Raw genomic sequence first — 17,681 nt, 5'->3', positions numbered from 1 at the left:
GTATTTCTTAAAGGTAAGCTGCATGCATTTGCAGGGCCTCTTTTAGTCGGTGGGTTGCGTCAGTGCAAAGCAATTTTGGAAAGGGCGCCTTACACAGAAAAATCTCCTCGCCTATCGAAATGCCGTTGCTGTTGCGAAAGGTTCCTAGATTGACGCTATGGCTCAAGGAAAGTCTAAGAAACTTTCCCTCTTTCCCACGAGGTTAATTGAGTGGCTAGCTGAACAGCTGGGAAGAGAGTGATCTGACTCGCTGAAGAGCCTAATATACCCGAAGCAGAAACAGGCGTTTCTGGCTTATTTGGGGAGAACAGTCCATGGGCTTCTGAACTGCAGTGTACATGCCATAGCTAGCATGTTCCCTCAGTCAGCAGAGGAGGGATGTCAATCTTTGAATAATGTGAAATTTTGGGGGAGTTCGATAATTTTGGACGTCCACACGTAAACTATAAAAAGTTTTGCTTTAGAAAAGGGAGAAAAACTTATTTTTAGATGACTTTGACTTGATGAGGATGGATCGGCCACGAGGAAAGAGCTGCTGATTGCTCCTGAGGCAGACGCGGGCGCTGAGGACGGCACAGGGGGTTCTGTGCTACCCCTTGCCCTGGCCTCGGCGTTGAGGCGAGCCCGGGGCGCTGGGTCGGCCCTGCACAGCGTATTTCCCTTCGCCGAGGGACACGGCGCTTTCCAAGAAGGCGGATGGCCGTGGCTTCGGCAGGAGCGAACCTACTTCCCTGCGTCAAAACCCCAACGGCGGCTGGGAGACAACAACTCTTCTGAGCCCCGGCGCAGAGCTTAGGAGTTGCAACTGTACGTGCCTGGATGAGAGTAGGACTTTCATAAGTGTATACATAAATATGAGTAGCTTACCATACGGTAAAGAGGTCGCTAAGGCTCTACATGGGGAATTCTTGCTTGTTCTGTGGAAATTGGGCGCTCCTGATCTCGGCTAGCGCGTCGGCCTTCTTGGCGCTTGCGCGCTGAGGCTGCGCCCCGCTCGTCGGCCCGGCCTCCGCGGTGGCTTCGGGTGCCAGCCTGGCCAGGGCCCACGAACATATGGCATAAACATCAACCGATATTGTTTGCCATGTCGGTGCGCTGCGTGTAATGCGGCAAGAATGGCCCCCGGCGAGCACGTGACCGCCTCGCAGCCCTCGCTTTGGGGCGTTTTTTTTCATTCCTGGAGTGGCGCCTTTGCAGGAGGCAGCGGACGAGCAGGCGGCGCGCGGGCAGCAGGTAGCAGGAGCCCGGCGCGCCGCTGAGGCCGCCGGCGGCCGCAAGGTAAGAGCGCGGGACGTCCCGCGCCTCCTCCCTCCGTAGCATCCAGCCTCCTTCCCCTGCCCGCCACGGCGCGTGGTCAGCCGAGCAGGGTACCGTGTTCGGGCGCGCTTGGGAATTTGGAGCTGAAACTGGGCTCTTCCCACCCCAGAATGACCAGGCAGGGCGTGAAGGGCTAGTGGTAGTGGTCAGCTTTGATTTTTTTCGTTTTAACTCAACAATTTAATCTGCTTTTTAGCAAGCGCTGCTGCGAGCGCTTAGCCTTGCGCCCACCGCGGCTTTCTGACTTGCAAAGGCATTCCACGCCAAATTGCGTCCCATTGATTTTCTATGGATAACACCACTGCAATAAGGCTTTGGGGCTGCGTGCAGAGACGCAGAGCAGAATTATGTTAACCTTGTTTACCACCAGTGGGCATGGAGTTATTTCCAAAGCCTGAAAAAAGCGAAAACACCAAAATATATGAATGAGAGTTGAATTGGGAAATGTTATTAGTGAACAGAGTTGCTTGAAATTAAAAAAAAAAAAATCAGAGCGACATTGTTAAGAATAAGAAAATTTTCTGTAACCAGCACTGTGTATTTTAGAGGTGGCGTTTTATTTTCAGAAATAAAGTCTAGGGCGTAAATAATATATAGTATCAAAGAAAATGGTATAGGTAGCCATATAGGTAGCTCATGTTCATGGCAAGACTCTACAGGTAACAGGTGGAAGCATGCTTTAAAGTAAAAATAGACAAATCCAGCAAGCAAGATTTAATGGGGAATAACGTGCCGCGTAATCCCACAGCAGCGGCTCTCCACTTGTGTTGGCAGTTTTATGAGCGGGGCTGGACGGGTCCTTCTTGGAGTGCAGGGCACGGGTTAATATCTTCACACTTTTTTTCCTTTCTCACAGCTGCCACATGCAATTCTGTGAAACCTGATATTTTTCATTAAAAAGTGATTCTTATTTTCCATCTTAGTGTACTAATCGATTTTGCCATGCAGAGCTCGGCGCGTATTAACTGTCAGTTACTCCTAATTAATACTGAAAGCAGACAAAGAGGGCAAATAAAATAATCAGCAGTGTTCAATACAGAGCGTCTATCCCCATTTTCTTTCCTTTGTGGAAAATGCTTTTGGTCCCTGTTCAGGATTTAAGCACTGACCTGTGTTATGTTTTGTTTCAAAAGGTTGCTCAAGTGGCATTTTATTATTCAAGACAATAAATTAAGCTCTCCAAAGCCAGGGAGTTCCAGTAACTCTGGAACAGTTGATTTTGTGCCAGAAGGAACGCGCTCAAGTCTGACTCGGACCAACTGTTGTTTTTTAATGTAAGAAAAATAAATAAAACCTCCCCTGTATCTTTGGAGGCCCATTAAAACTTCTTTAGCATAGAGATTTGGATGCGTTCAAGAAAAAGCGAAGAACGCTCATTACAAAATAAATACTGAAAACCCCTAGGCCAAAATGTGCCGCATATTTCTTCTGTGTAGCTGTACTGATATTAAGGCTCGGTGTTGAAGTCTGATTTCAGAGAGCTCGTGAGAAGAGCGTGGTGTTCTTTGATGTTTCATGTTTAAATTCAACATGACCAAAAAGGGACGTAGGAGCATTGCTCTTGCCCCGCTGGAAGCAGGAGCGCTTTGCGGCGGCACGCTTGGTAGCAGCGGAGTTCGAGCTGGGCTTCCTGAGAGTCATGTATAATGGATGTACACCAGCAATGCCTGTGGGTGTGTAAACAATGGGAATTTCTAACATCTATATACTTTTAAAATATTCATTAAAGGAAAGATGGAAAAGAGGGGTAAGTATACGGTTATGTAATATTTGTCCTAGGAAACCACAGTGGTTCTGATCTTATAATCAAAATTCTGTTTTTTTGTTTTGTTTGGGGTTTTTTTTGTTTGTTTGTTTTGTTTTTAAACCGATCTTATTGCTCCAGATTTCTTGCTTTTCTTTTAAATATTTGTGGGAAAGAGAAAATAAATCCTATCTGTGGCTGGTGGTAGGAGTGATCCCAGCGTAGCTCCTCGTGCGCCGCTCGGCTGCGGTGCTCTGCAGTGTGCCTTGTCTGTACCACTTGGGCAGGAACTTTTGGTGATCCCGGATGAAATGTGGAATGATTGTGGTGCTCCCTTGCAGCTCCTAGTCCTGAACTGGTGCTTTGGGGCAGACAGAAGAGCTCAGGTTTGGCCGAGGGGGCAAGCAGAAGAGCTCAGATTTGTGTGCGCGGTTTAGGTAGCCTGGGCCGTTGTCGCTATGAACTAGGTTTCCTTTTGAGGATTAAATAACTAAAATGATTTTTAATTGAACTTCTCAAATGTACCACTCAAATATTTAGAAACAAATGGTTAAAGGCCGCATTGTGATATTTTAGTTATTTTTTCCCTCAAGCAGCGGCAATCTTTTCTCTGAACGCAAATGAAGCCACTTAGAAATAAAAATCCGTATTAGCACTTTAGCCTCTCTACAGTTATGTTGTTTGCCTGTCTACAGACTGAAGATATTACCTTTGCAAAAGTGCTTTTAGATTGTCTTATATAACCATGAAGTAGTAATAGACATGGCTTATTCAAATGAGGAATTGTCTGCCTACTGCATTATGCTTTTTACCTCCAACATATAAACAAAACCGGCCGTGTCCGCAGGCACCGCGGTTTTCGATACACGCAAATGTACTGTTTTTGCAGTGGGTAACAGTGCCACATGGGAAATGCTTTAGCAGAAGGTGCAGAAGATAGAGATAAGGAGATAGGACCTTTTCTCTTAAGCCCAGTGTATGGTGAAGATCATTTTTCGGTTGGCGTTTCTCCTTGTTGACGGCGTAGAAAGCCCTACAAGTGCTGCTGCCTTCTTTCTCACGTTTCCTTTTCTTTAAAGGCTGCACTTTCCCGTTTTCCCCTCAGCTGGGCTGAGGTTGCCCTTGGCGCTGCTCGCCCGGCGGCTGTGTGAGGAGGGCAGCCGGGAGCAGCCCGCGAGTGGGGCGCGGGGGTCCCGCTCGGTGCCACCGCGCCAAGCCCTGTCCCTGCGCCGTCCGTCTCCCTGACGGGTCACGTTACTGCCAGCCTGGCCTTTTCTTCCTCTTTCGCCCACCCCAAAGGCAGCCGGGGCCCTTGGCTGCCCGCTCGGGGCCGAGGCGGCCGGCGGCTGCGTGACCTAGCGTGTGAGGAACGTTCCTGCGTGGGCTTAATCCGCAGAGACAGCGCCCGGCTGCGGCTTCTCGTTGAAAACACGCAACATGTTAAATGTCACGGAGCAAAATGACAGCTTCCCAGCCTCTGAAAACCGTCACCATGACCTTGGTTTTACGCATGATAGCCTTCCTTCAGTAGACTACGTACTCTGCTTCAGAGGAGTTGAACTTTGTCTGACTGAATGTTTATGGGGAGATGCATTAGATGAAGGAAAGCAGAAATAAGCCCAACATACAGCCTGGAAATAGCAATGCAAGAAACATTTCCAGGGTTTAAAGATATCTTCAGCAACAGGGAGAGGAGGTGCGAAGGCCACTGTGGATTGGGCTGCCTATTTCTGTTGTTCTCATGTTGTAGACTGGTGTTGTCATCCATGGAACTAGCATCGACATTTGTTAGTAAACCAAAAAGAAACAAGTGTTGTCATGAAGAACCCCAAAACACAGTTGATTCTCACCTCTCAAAACTACGTGACAAGAATCCTTTATAAGAAATCCACCAGAGATGATCCAACCTCTTGTTCTTGCAGCTGCAAGTGGGACAGCTGCTTTTTTTTTCTTAGACAAAGTGATTGCTGCCTTCTGCTCTCTTCAGCTCAAAAACTGAGACCAGTGGGGTGGAAGAGATGTCCTTGGGTTGCTGATGTCTTGAGAAAGAGTGGAAAGGCATATAATGCAGCCAGTCTTGGGAACTGTCTTAAATCTAGTTGACACCTTCATTGATGACTTGGCTGAATGATGCATCCATTAACTCTGCAGATAGTGCCAAGAAGTGAGGATTTACAAGTGCTTCGGAGGCAGCAGAGGAATCCAGAGGAATCCTGGCGAACTGGATCCGAAATAACCTGGATGCACCATTGATGAGGGTATATGAAACAGTGATTAAATTCTGTTGGGCAGTCAAAGTGAGAAAGGTCCATGCTAGCTTTTGCTGGGGAAGTCAGACAACCTCCAGGGATCACGGTGCCCCTCTCTATTGTTCTTGACTGGGTGATAGCCCTTTGGGAAAGGGGCTTGCTGTAACAGTGAAACTCAGGATGGAGCTACTGTGGAAAAAAATCAATCACACAGGCACTATGGACACATGCAATATATGAGATGTGCAGAAAAGTAGATGGAGGGACCTGGGATGCTTTTAGGGAAGACATGGTAGACACTGCTGGAGGACAAGAGGAGCGAGTGTTGGTGTGCACGGAGAGGATAGCACTGGGTGACTGGCTTAAACTGCTGTCAGAGATGGGGAATATGCATTAGGAACAACTTTCTGAATGTCGGGAGGGCTGAGCAATGATTTGCCCCTGGAGGGTGTGAAATTTCCACCCTGGAGGGTCTGCACAGCTGTTCACAGAAATGGGTCAGGAGTGGCTGAGTTCTGCCTCACCCGACCCCAGGAGCCACCCCAGTCATCCTCAGAGATCATTCTCCACACGGAGATGCTGTGTTCGCCTCCTTGCCTTGTCCCCTTACAGCAGCAATGCCTGTAAAACAACAGAGCAGCTTGGCTGGAAGTCTCAGACAAGCAGAAGGGACTCTGGACAGGACTCGAGCTCTTCACTCCTTTATCATCTTGGTAAATCTCAAGCTCTTTGCGCTGATATTTTACATTTCATCTCCCAGTTGATGCTCAGGTTGGATTATTGTTCAGATAATAGAGTTTATCGTTGCCAAACATATGCAAAACTTTCTTGGCAAAGGATGTGTATACATTGGCTGGGGTTTTGTTTCACTCCGTCTATAATGTAATGGAGGGCTTTAAAAACCATTATTTGGGATAAGGAGGGTTTTACTTCCAGCTTATAAATGTATTAAAGTAGCTTAAGGATTTTAGTGTTCCCCATCATTAGCTGAATTTCCTGTGAAACATGATCTAGTTTTTTTAATCAATTCTAGCCAGAACTCAGGGATGGGGAAGGGGGGAAGTGGTGGTGGGGGAAAAGTTCTGCAGATGATTTCAGAGCTATAAGCTGGATAACTATGTAAAATATAGAAGTATATTTTCCTCCTTTCAGCAGACTTTCCAAGCTTTTTGGACCCAGAAAGTCATTTCACTAAGACCAAAGAAAATACTTCTTGTGGAGCTGCAGAGAAAGAGAATACTCACTCAGTATCAGCCAGATACGATCTAGCCAAACAGGAAAGGATCCCAATGGATGGTCGTTATTGATCTAAGTGCTGATTTTATTCAACAGGCAAAAATGAATTTTGAAGCCTCTATTCTTATCGTGATTGGCAAAAGTGTAGCATAAAATAGCGTTTAAACAATTAATTTATTCTAACAAAGACATATATTGCTGAGAGTGCAAATTTTGTGCCTTTGTACCCGTGTTTGAAACAGAGGTTTGTGGTTTCCTTAATTCAAGAGGCCAAATTCTGTTCTCATGTGCAAGCAGTTAACTGAAGTACAATAAAATGGTGCCTTTTTATTTGAAGGCTACGGTTATCCCAGTTGTACAAATAAAGGTAATAAGATGCAATTGATTCTAAAGAGCAAATCAAAAACATAAAAATGTACCGCAGCAGTTGCTCTGAATGAGTTTAGAGAATGCAGCCCCAAGTGTTTTGAATAAATGATATGTTACGGGAAGGCCTGTTCACACTTCCGCATGACAGAATATGATTGATTTTGAGCTTGAATAATTAGAAAATGAGAATCTTTGATGTGCTCAAGAGTCCTGAAATAAAAATTAAAAGTTTTCTATCTGTGCCAGATAAACTGATTTAGAAAAGGTTTTAATAGATGAAAATCAGCATGCAAACAAATAGAGTATCATAAATCTACTAGAAAGAGCATGCTAATGCAGAGGAGTCGCACATTCAGAATACTTAAGTATCTCAAGAGCCCTGGCTGTTTTAATTCAAAAATGGGCAGAGTCATAGATATATCTTGGAAGAAAGTGCATATTTTGAAACTTTCTGGAATGAAAAATATTAAAAAGTTTATTTTTCAAAGATTTGGACAGGAAAGCAAAATTAAATGTGAAGCCAAACATGTTTTATGTGAAGTGGGAACGAAAAATCTTGGAAGGCAAGCAAGTTTTGCAGGAAACTAAAATACAAATACTGCACAGCTTTGAATTAGCCTGTGGTTTTTTTTTGTTTTGTTTTATGTTTTCAGATTCATACCTCTATACAGCATTTCAAATAATTGAGTATATATGCACCTCCTAAATAACCAGTAGCAGCTAAGATCATATTTTTCTTAGTTGCTTTTTTATTTCCTAATTTTGGAAGGTGGCAGGCAACAATTAAGAACCCTTAACTTTGTCGGCTGAAACTCAGGGCCCAAGTTATCTGCCTGCCCTAATAGACATGTTTTGTGTGCAACCTTTTCATCACTCTCACAGACAGGATTACTCCAGTAATCTGGCAGCCTAGATGCTTTGCCTCGCTGTGTGTTACTCGCTGTACTTGGATGCTAAAAGCATAATAAGGATTACAGGGGTGGCAGATGGGCCGAACTGATTTATGGCGATGCAGCTCTGCCAGTGCTTGCCTTTGCCTTCGGAGCGTGGCAATCTTTGGATTTCTGCAGCCGTTCGCTCCCAGAGCTGTGCAAAAACGTGTTTGGTTGGTGCATTTCCTCATGGAAACAGCATGTGGGCGAGACACTTTTTTAGGAGAGACAGAGCATCCCTTGTCCTTCTTTGCTAGGGTACCCCAAGTGCCCCCAAATGCTAAATAAATAGTCAAGCAAGGGGGATAATCCTGGATGACTTTCTGCGGTGCTGACCTTGGGAATGCACTGAGGGGAGCCGGGGCTACCATTGGCCCCAGGTGCTGTGCAGCCCCTCGGCCAGAGCGCGCTGAGCTCAGCGCGGCGCTGGCAGGGACCTTGTCGTTGCATAATGACACCGTTATCCAAAGGGCGTTTTGTGGTTTTTTTGGGAGACAGATGTGCCTTGCAGTTGCTCGTCGAAGTTAAACGTTAAATATGAAACCCATTCATTTTCTCTTAGTCATACTTTGGATTTAAGCAGATGTTTTCCTAATTTGTGGTTTTCAAATGTAGCATGCTGACAAGACATTTATCATTAGCTACAACTTTATACATGCGCTTTAGCAAATTGGCCAATTATTAACAGCGAGGGTTGTGTGGCGCTTGATTAGCTCCTGCTGCTTTGAAAGGCCTAAGTGGAAACCCAATACATTTTTACAATATAAATTAATTGAGCTTTGGACCACATCTCTGTTACTCAGGAGTACTCCTGCTCTCGTTTCAAGGCCGAGTGGCCATTCGTGACGTGCCGGGCAGTTGTGCCGTCCGTCAGCAGCGGCTCCTGAGGATGGCGAGAGCGATGGCCAACACTTTCCCAGTCAGGACAAGCGGGTGGCCAGCAGGATGGAGATGGCCCAGGGTGGGCTGGGTGGCCACACTGGCACAGGCAGCCTCCAAGGATGCGGCACCACCAGCACAAAGAGGGTGGCTGCAGCTGCCTGGAGGTGGCAGTTGTCTGATATTTTCCATTGTAAGATTTTGTTTGCTTATAGCTTTGCTATAGCTTTGTTGGGTAGAATTTTTCTTCTGTTATATGTCCACAGGCAGCTTTCTTGGGAGGCAGAGAAGTGGGGAGATATCCCTGCTATTCTTAGGGGCTCTTCCCGAAGCTGGGAACCACTGTATGCTGGAAACATCATCTCCTATTTTCCTGGTTCCGGGATTTAAGTGGGCAGTGTAGTCCTTATGTATTCACCCCACTTCAGAGCCTTAGAGAAGAACACTTAATGCACCTCTGCTTTCTAGAAAGTATAGAGACCTTTATTTTGCCCAGATATGGGGACTTCAAGAGATCCATTTGAACCAAAATATTACAGGGAGATAAATAGGTCAAAGACATGGCAGCGGGTGCTTAGACAGAGGGGCGGGCTAAAGCTCTGCTTTTAATCACCCTCTTGCTTTTTCTGGGTTCAGGTAAGCCCGATCTCCAGAAGTGTCTGAAGTGTCATGCCAGGAGGAAGCGACTACTGTTAAAATTAGGTTAATTTAGTTAATCCGTGTTCCGGTCCTTTCTAGCGCTGCCAAGCTCCTGGAGAAGACGCCGTTCTCTGTCAGCACTCCGAACCCGCTGCTTCCTTCTCCAGCAAGTCTTCAGCTCGCCCAGCTCCAGGCTCAGCTTACGCTGCACAGGCTAAAATTGGCCCAGACGGCAGTGACCAACAACCCAGCAGCTGCCACCGTCCTCAATCAGGTCCTCTCCAAAGTGGCTATGTCCCAGCCACTCTTTAACCAGCTCAGACACCCTTCCATGATAAACGCTCCGCAGGGCCACGCCGCAGGCCCGCCCCAAGGGCCGGGGATCGCCAACGCCAGGTTTCCCTCCAGCGGGCTGGCGTTCCCGGCGCAGAGCCCGGCGCTGGCGGCGCCGGGGGGGAGCCTGGCGCCCGTGGGGAGCGTGCCGGCCCAGACGCCTGGCGCTCTCGTCATGAACCCCTTCGGAGGCGTCATGGCCCCCGCTTCCAGCCAGCAGGCCGTGGTCATGGGCCTCAGCAAGGCCGGCCACCCGGCGGCGCCCGGCGGCTTCTACGAGTACAAGCAGGGCGTCCCTGGCGCGCAGGTGTACGCCGCCGATGCCGACCAGCCCGGCCAGCGTGCCTTCCTGGCCGGTGCGCCGCATCCCGGCGCCTCCTCGGCCGGGGTTCACTACGAGGGCCACTTTGGCCCTTCGGGCCAGCCCAAGCACGACGGGCAGCCTGGCTTCCAGAAGGACGTCTATGGCGCGAGTGCCAAGGGGCAGCACACAGCGGCACTGGCCTTCCCCGGAGACCTGCACGTGAATTCCCATCAGAAAGGAGATCCAGCCCCCGTCTTACATGGCACAGGTACAAACAACCAGTGGGAAAACCTCCCTAATTTCGCCAGCCAAAACAAGTCTGACCTCTTGCCCGGTGACAGCATGTGGCCATCAACAAGTCAGCAGTATGAAATAAGAAACGAGCTCTACAACCCCGAAGAACCGACACCCGACACAAAGTTCAGCGGCACCGTGGCCGCGCCGCCGTTTAGCAGGCACAATAGCAAGCAGAACTTCGGCAGCCCCCGCGCCCGGCCGGGCGAGGAGCTGAGCGCGAGCGGGGCCGAGCTGCCCCTGCGGCCGCCGCAGCCGCACGAGCTCAACGACCTGCACGGCATCGCCCCGCTGCACTTCCCGCACGTCTGCGCCCTGTGCGACAAGAAGACCTTTGATCTCAAGGTGGGTGACTTTTCACAGGCTTGGGAGCAGGCGCTGAGAGGTGATTCGTATAATGGGCTCGGACGGGGCGTGAAAGAAGGAATGTGCATGTGTGGGGTCTGCCCCTGGCTGGGAGAGTATGATCATGGTGTGAGAAACGTGAGGTCTGGGCTTGCTTGTCTCCAGTCGCTCCAAGTCAGCAGGGGAGGGGCTCGAACCTGATCCTCAGCTTCTCAGGGCAGCGCTGTGCTTGCACATCTGCCATCTCATCAGGTTCTGCCTGCGTCCTTGTGTTTCTAGTCCAAAAACCTTCCCTAGAAAACCCTCCTGGAAATGGCTCATTCCAACCAAATCGCACGTTTTGATAAAACGCCCCTGTGGAGATGTCCTGTGGAATTAGGAGTAGTCCTGGGGAAAATGCAGGATCCATGGCTCCTCAATAGCTTGGTCAGGGAAGCCACAAGCTATGGAGCCACGTGGCACAAGCCGTTATCCGAGTTCTTTGTCGTGCTGACAGTGGCCTGACAGAAGTGTGTTATGATAACCCATTTAGGAAGGAAGGAAGCCAGCAAGAAGGAAGATGACCAGGTCCTGACCTGAAATCCCCCTGCTTGGGGCACGCTGGACTTCTTGCTCCATCGGTGTTTTAAAAGTGGGGAGGATGTCATGGGGAGGCTCGCTTGCACCATTTGATGATCTTTAATTCAGTGATCGATTTGGTTCATAGAAATATTAAAGGGGGAAAAAAAAAGCTAAATACATTTCCTTTAGCAGCTTTCCTTGTCAGCTGAAATGAACAGGGGGTGATACCATTTAATGGACATTAAAGGAGCTGAGGATGATCAGTGTCTCGCAGGATGAGGTCTTCAGCTATCATAAATTAACTGATTTAATAGAAATAAACATTGGTTTAACATCTTATGCAGAAAATATCACCCTTTTTGTAAAATAACTGATAACATCTTATGCAGAAAATATCACCCTTTTTGTAAAATAATTGATAGTTTAACCTACCAGCATTGAATTTGTAAAAGTGTTGGGTGAAAGTGTGCTTAACTCCAAGATTTTTTAGTCTCATCTCCACCACACCAGTACTTTTTATAGAATAAGGTAAGCTGCATAGAGAAGGAGTTGCTTGTAAATTTGTCTCAGGACTTTTTCCCTATGCCCATCATCTCTTTGTTTCAACACAGGACTGGGATCAGCACACTAAGGGAAGTCTTCACATCCAGAAATGTATGGCTTTTTCAGACAAGTAAGTATTATTTTAGAGGCAGTCTTTCAGCTGAATTTCTGATGGAGCATCCGTTATTTCTGTGGCTTTACACTAGGGATTTATTTTGTGCTAATTAAGCCTCTGATGTTTATGGTGCGTAATGCGTATTCCTAAAGTTCTTTTTTTTTTCTTTTTCAGCACTGGTATCCGGTGCGTATTAAGTTCAGCAGATGGAACATTGCATTTATCTCCAAATAATGCATCAGTTTTCAACCCATCTAGTATCGAAGGTGAATGGTTGTGTGTACAATGACTAAAAATACTTTGTTTAATTAAAAGGAATCCAGTCTTTGGCTGGACATTTTAAATAGAGTGTAATAAAAGCTTTCAAGATAAACATCTAGTAGATGTGTACAGAGAAACTAAAAGGCAAGATTATGCCTTTTAAAGTGTGAATTTATCTTTCTTTCAAATAACAAAGCAATGTATAATTTGGTACCAAAACTCGAAAATGAAATCTTATATAAATAGAGCATTTCCTACTGAGCACATTAATGCAGCTAATATGAGTCAAGATTCTCATGAAATGTGTGTAATCCATTATTTAGATTATCCACCAAATGTCGGCTCATCTTTTATCACTACATCAGCAAGATCCTTTGGCCAGCCAGGTTCTACCTTTTCTTCTCTTCCATCAGGGGTAAGAGTGAGTACCTAAACAAGCTGATCTCCCTGTTTACATCCTTGTAGAAGCCTCTTTTTGACTATTTGAATTAAAATTGCATCTATTTTAGGCTTCCTTTTAGACAATAATCTGAATATTTAGGTAATTATTTAAATTTAGCTACAGCCTTTTTATGCTCTTGGTCTGGGTCATATCAGAACTTCGTTGTGGATTTTTTTCCATACTGAGTGTTGTTTGCTTGGTAGTAGAGGCGGAGGGGACATATTGCTCTGTGTGTACTCATACAGTTTTATTCCTCACTTTCTGAGACTTTTTGACCCAAGGGGCTCAGCTTCAGCTTGAAGTGAAGATTTGGTGTAGTTTTACTTCCCCCTCTCCTTCCCCTTCCCACAAGAGTATTGATCCCAGTGAGCAACCTGTCATCTCTCCAGTTGTTTGTTTTGTAGCAGTTGCTTTCTGTCGCCTTCCCCTGTGCTGGGATCTTTTTCCCTGGTAGTAATAGCAGCAAAGGCAGTGGCTGCAGCTCTCTAACTGTTATTTGCTTGGGGCTCCCAGTTCAATTAAGGATGGTTCATTATGTTGGACTAGCTTTTCTTTTTCTTTTTCTTTTTTTTTTTTCCTTTTTTAAGTGTGTTATTTATGTGATTGTCTGTCCTTTGGGTTTGCTGCAGTTTACAGCCTTCCCTGTTTTCAGTTTAGAAGTCCCTGCAGGTTTGACAGTGGTGCCTCCCTTCTAGTGTGCGCTTGCACTGAGATCCCAGGGAGCAAGAAGTTCCAGACAGAAACGAATGTTAAGAATGATGCTTACACTGAGGGAACAGAGAGATTATAAAAGGATAGAAATCACAAGAATAAGGGCTCCTCTCACACACAAGTACGAAGATGTTAGGGTTAATATGAAGCTCAGGATATATCGGAAACCTGCAGGATCCAACAGCACCGCCGAGGTCAGGGGTGGAGTGGCGGCTGCAGAGGAACGCTCCTTTTCATTGTGTCTGTCAAGCCTGCAACAAATGAAATTACTGCTAATACCAGTATCGTTTCTCCTTAGAATCTGTCACTATTTATCATTCAAGCTGCCGGCAGAAGGCCTCCTCCTGAATGATCTGCTGCGCTATGGGAGAGAAGAGCTAATAGCTTTTGATTTTTCTGAGCCCTGTAAATTCCCTTTTTCTTCAGAAGCTCACTGGGGAGACAGGGAGCTATATTGGAGGTGTTAAGATTGAGTTTACCAGCTGCCATTCACCCCACAACCCAGGTGGTTTATAATTTATTACACCTTTGCACGGCAGTATTCACTTTCAGCTAAGCTGCTGCCATTTAACTGAGCAATGAGAGATTATACTTGACCCTGCATGTGTCATAAACAAAGTATTCAGATTTCTGGAAGGGCTTGCTGTCTGCTATCCGTTTGCAAATAACTCCTGCTACAAAAAGCAAACGGAGCGATACAACCCTTCACAGGCATGGAGGGCCATTAGCAGTGCGGGCATGGGACTGTCAAATTTCTCATTACTTTTAGAAAAGATTCATGCAAAGATCAAGAAAGGGATAAGGAGTCTGAATAACAAGAAAGCAAGAAATGGTAACAAAAATTTGTAGGGGTGAATTAGTACAGCAAGCTAGAGGTGCGTTTCTGTGTTATGCATCAAATAATTTGTTCAACAAATTATTTTTGCGGTAGCTGCCTGAGTGCAGCAGAAAGCCCCCATAGAAACTGTTTGCAAAGAAAGTTAACTTACAATCTTGTTAAAAATTACACTCAATTCGCAACATGCAACAGCTCCTTTCACTCACTGAGGGCAGATCTGAAAGGTGGGTATTCCTTTCCCGGCTGTTATTTACAGCTGTAATTAATGAATGGATCCCCTTTAGCTGCAATCAGCTGACAAGATTTTTGCCTGGTACAGCTCATCCAGTCCCGTAGTGTGAGTGTCTGCTCACTTCCGAATCATGAATTATTGCAGTTTTATAGCACAGCATTTTAATTTAAGTCATTGCCAGTTTTGAAGAGGTGGTAGCATCTCAACACTGATCTGATTTAATGCACTGCCGAGTGTTTGTGAGAACAGCAGGTAAATCTTCCTAATCCTGTATTTGTGCTTAGCATACCACTTCTTAGCAAGTGCAACAAAACAAAGAAAATATGTTTAGACAGAGAACAGAAGAAGGACCTGAACTCAGCCCTTGATATCCTGAAAACCTCTGTAGATGCTTCTTATGGAAATGTCATTAATCCTGCTCTTCTAGAAATCCCATCCAGTCTTTGTCAAGTCCAGGAACGGAGACTCCTTTGCAAGCTGTGCCTCAGTTAAAGATGCAGATGGGAAGGGATACGTTTAAACTAGGATGTTAAACTGTCAGATTTTAAGGAAGGATATTTAGCTTTAATAACAACTATGCAGAGCACAACAGAACTTTTTTTTTTTTTTTTTAAAGAAATGCAAGGTCTTCCTGAGGAGCTGGATTATCTAAGGTAAAATTGTATTTTTATTTTATTTTATTTTATTTTCAGTTTCCCCAGAGGAAATCTGCCCTGGGTCGAGTAGTTCACATCTGCAACCTCCCCGAGGGAAGCTGCACAGAGAACGATGTCATTAATCTGGGACTTCCTTTTGGGAAAGTAACCAACTACATCCTCATGAAATCAACCAACCAGGTACGGCGCCTCTGGGGCCACAGGGCTGACAAATCTGTCGTAATGGCATGAACGTGACCACTGTCCTGCTAGGACATGCTTAGGAAAAAATTTCTGAATTAAGAGGAGATATATACTCCTCTGAATTAAAAAATCTATTTTTCTTAAAGCAGAGGTGGGCAGCAGCCCGCATGCCCTGGAGCACACGTGCTGGAGCAGGGCTATGCCCGCTCGCCCCTTTATTCTGCACCAGGCTGTGGTAGAGCTCTCTCTTCAGGATGATTTTAGATCCCAGGAGGTTAAGTCTACTCACAATGGCAGCTGGAAAATCTTCTCTCATATACTCGCAGCAGGCAGAACAGATGGATGTGGAATTCACTCCAGTGGGAAACGTGTGAGATCCCAGAATGTTTCCAAACGCAGTCAATACACAGCTGTGAGTTCTCGTTGGTCAGTTAAAACCAAGTCATATCATACACAGTTTTCCTGTTACAAAAGTGCTAGTTAACAGCATTCAGACTTGCTGTTCTTCTTGGTTTTTGTTGCTCTGGCTCCTCGTGTTCTGCTTTTCCCCAGATCCTTGGTGGCTGGCAGCCTCGGGAGCAGTGTGTGCTGCAGCGTGGCAGCCCTGCACCCTGGCCCCTGGTGACGTTTACATCTACCAAGAAAGACTTTTCCAGTCATTTAGATTTTAACTGAACTGGCTTTGGCTTCTTCAACCTGTGCTTTTAAGTTGCCTATCAGCTTTCATAGCTGGTCTGAAACCAATCATTTCAGTTAAAAGGAAGATGAGTGGTGGATCGTGTGTTATTTTGGTTCCAGGACTAAAAAACTCTCCACTTCTGTACTACCAGCAGATTTTGTGTAAGGAGAGTCCAAATGAAAATTGTTGAACAACCTTTTATCTCTTATACTCCATGTTTTCAACAAGTAGTAGATTTTAAAACTCTCTCCTTTTGTGCTAGGCCTTTCTGGAGATGGCTTACAGTGAAGCAGCACAAGCCATGGTGCAATACTACAAAGAAAAACCTGCCATGATAAATGATGACAAATTACTTATTAGGATGTCTAAAAGATACAAGGAGTTGCAGCTGAAGGTAAGATCAGACTCCTGAATTACCATGGCACGTCCATAAGAACACATGTAAAATTTTTTGCTGAACACTGACTTGTTATTAATGCTTTAATATTTTGGAAAAAGAAATGAAGAAGGATAAGTTAATCAATGCATGCTAATGATCTTATACACTTAGCTGCTTGCTCTTGTTCCAAATGTTAACTATTTGAAGAGATCCCGTTTTCTCTGGTTCCCTCGTACCATTATTTCAAACTTCCCTTCCAAGCCTTCTTCTGAGCAGGCTCCCCAAACTGCTCAGCTAGCAAAGGTCTAAAACCGGAGCCAAGTACAAAGTACCATAGGTAAGCAAGAGTAAGAGGGTGCTATCCTCCCAGACAGGCATAAGCTTGATGCAGTGCTTTTCCCTACTTGCATGCTGAGCTGTTAATACACTCTGCATGCCTGGCAGAGGTGGCAGCATCACATAAATTGTTTGGTTTTTTTTGCTAAGTCACAGGAAAAAAAAAGATGTAACTGAACTACGCAAAAAGCAGGATTTTTACAGATTCAAAACAGGGGAATATTTGGTCTTTGGACGTTCTGTGATGTGAACACCTGAACGAACTCCAGAAATCTGTGCTCTTGAGAGCATGTTTATGGAGTTTATGTACTCTTATATATAATGCTAGGGAAATAATGTTGCTCATGAAGACCTGGATTGGAACTCGTGCTGCAGAACTGAAAGGACCAAACACAGCATAAGGTTATTGTATAAAATAACCCTGTCGTGCTCCAAATTAAGAGGTTAAGAGCCTTTCCGAGAGCCTTGAGGAAAAATAAGTAACTCGGAAAAATCTGCTTTCGCCTTAAGAAGAAAATCTCTGTGTCTCCTGCATGCACCTAAGAGTTTAAGGAGAGTTAACAGAGTTGCCAGAAGTCTGTAAACAGGGCAGTCTTTCCTACTTGGTATTTTGAGGCATCAAGATGTAAGGCAGTGGAGTCTGTGCATGTTAGAGCAGAGGCTGAACAGGAATTGTGCAGCTGAGTGCAAGAGTTCAGCTAAACTTCAGGGAGATTTTTCAAGAGTTCCAACAGCAGTTTTTTGGGTCATGGTGTTATTTTCTCTGCATTAGCGAAATATTTCCTTTTTTTTTTTTTTCACTGACGAAAACATGAGAGGGGGAACATGCATGAGCTGTTTACTGCTGCAGGATGCTCTGAGCTCTTGCATGACTGTGCTGCTCAGCTGTGGACACTCCAAGTGCTCCATGAATTGCATGGGCTCCACTCTGGAGTAGTGCTGCCTTTCTAAATGTTCCTCAGTCTCAGGTAATCAACATTTCCTGTACACATCTTCCTTGCACCTGTTTTTTCTGAAGCTTCTATGTTTAAACATACTATTTTAGTGCCATACTCCAGAATGAGCTAAACCCTGAGATGGGATGAAGGCAGTTCATTCCTAGGG

General features: G+C 45.6%; 1 protein-coding gene across 1 annotated transcript in view; it reads left to right on the top strand.

The window, feature by feature from the left end:
• The first annotated feature begins 1,115 nt into the window (after nt 1-1,115).
• RBM20 (RNA binding motif protein 20) overlaps nt 1,116-17,681 on the top strand; it is a 29,728-nt gene continuing 13,162 nt past the window's right edge. The window contains exons 1-8 of the mRNA XM_088528846.1: nt 1,116-1,133; nt 1,198-1,278; nt 9,439-10,641; nt 11,814-11,875; nt 12,035-12,126; nt 12,445-12,536; nt 15,037-15,180; nt 16,125-16,256. Coding sequence (XP_088384972.1) covers nt 1,116-1,133; nt 1,198-1,278; nt 9,439-10,641; nt 11,814-11,875; nt 12,035-12,126; nt 12,445-12,536; nt 15,037-15,180; nt 16,125-16,256 — 1,824 coding nt within the window. The remainder of the gene's footprint in view (nt 1,134-1,197; nt 1,279-9,438; nt 10,642-11,813; nt 11,876-12,034; nt 12,127-12,444; nt 12,537-15,036; nt 15,181-16,124; nt 16,257-17,681) is intronic.

The sequence above is a fragment of the Tinamus guttatus genome, unplaced genomic scaffold (genome assembly GCF_059628265.1).
Source record: "Tinamus guttatus ecotype Peru unplaced genomic scaffold, ASM5962826v1 Tinamus_guttatus_pri_ptg000314l, whole genome shotgun sequence".
NCBI lineage: Eukaryota > Metazoa > Chordata > Aves > Tinamiformes > Tinamidae > Tinamus > Tinamus guttatus.
The sequence above is the reverse complement of the archived record's forward strand: the minus strand, read 5'-3'. Positions and strand labels throughout refer to the sequence as shown.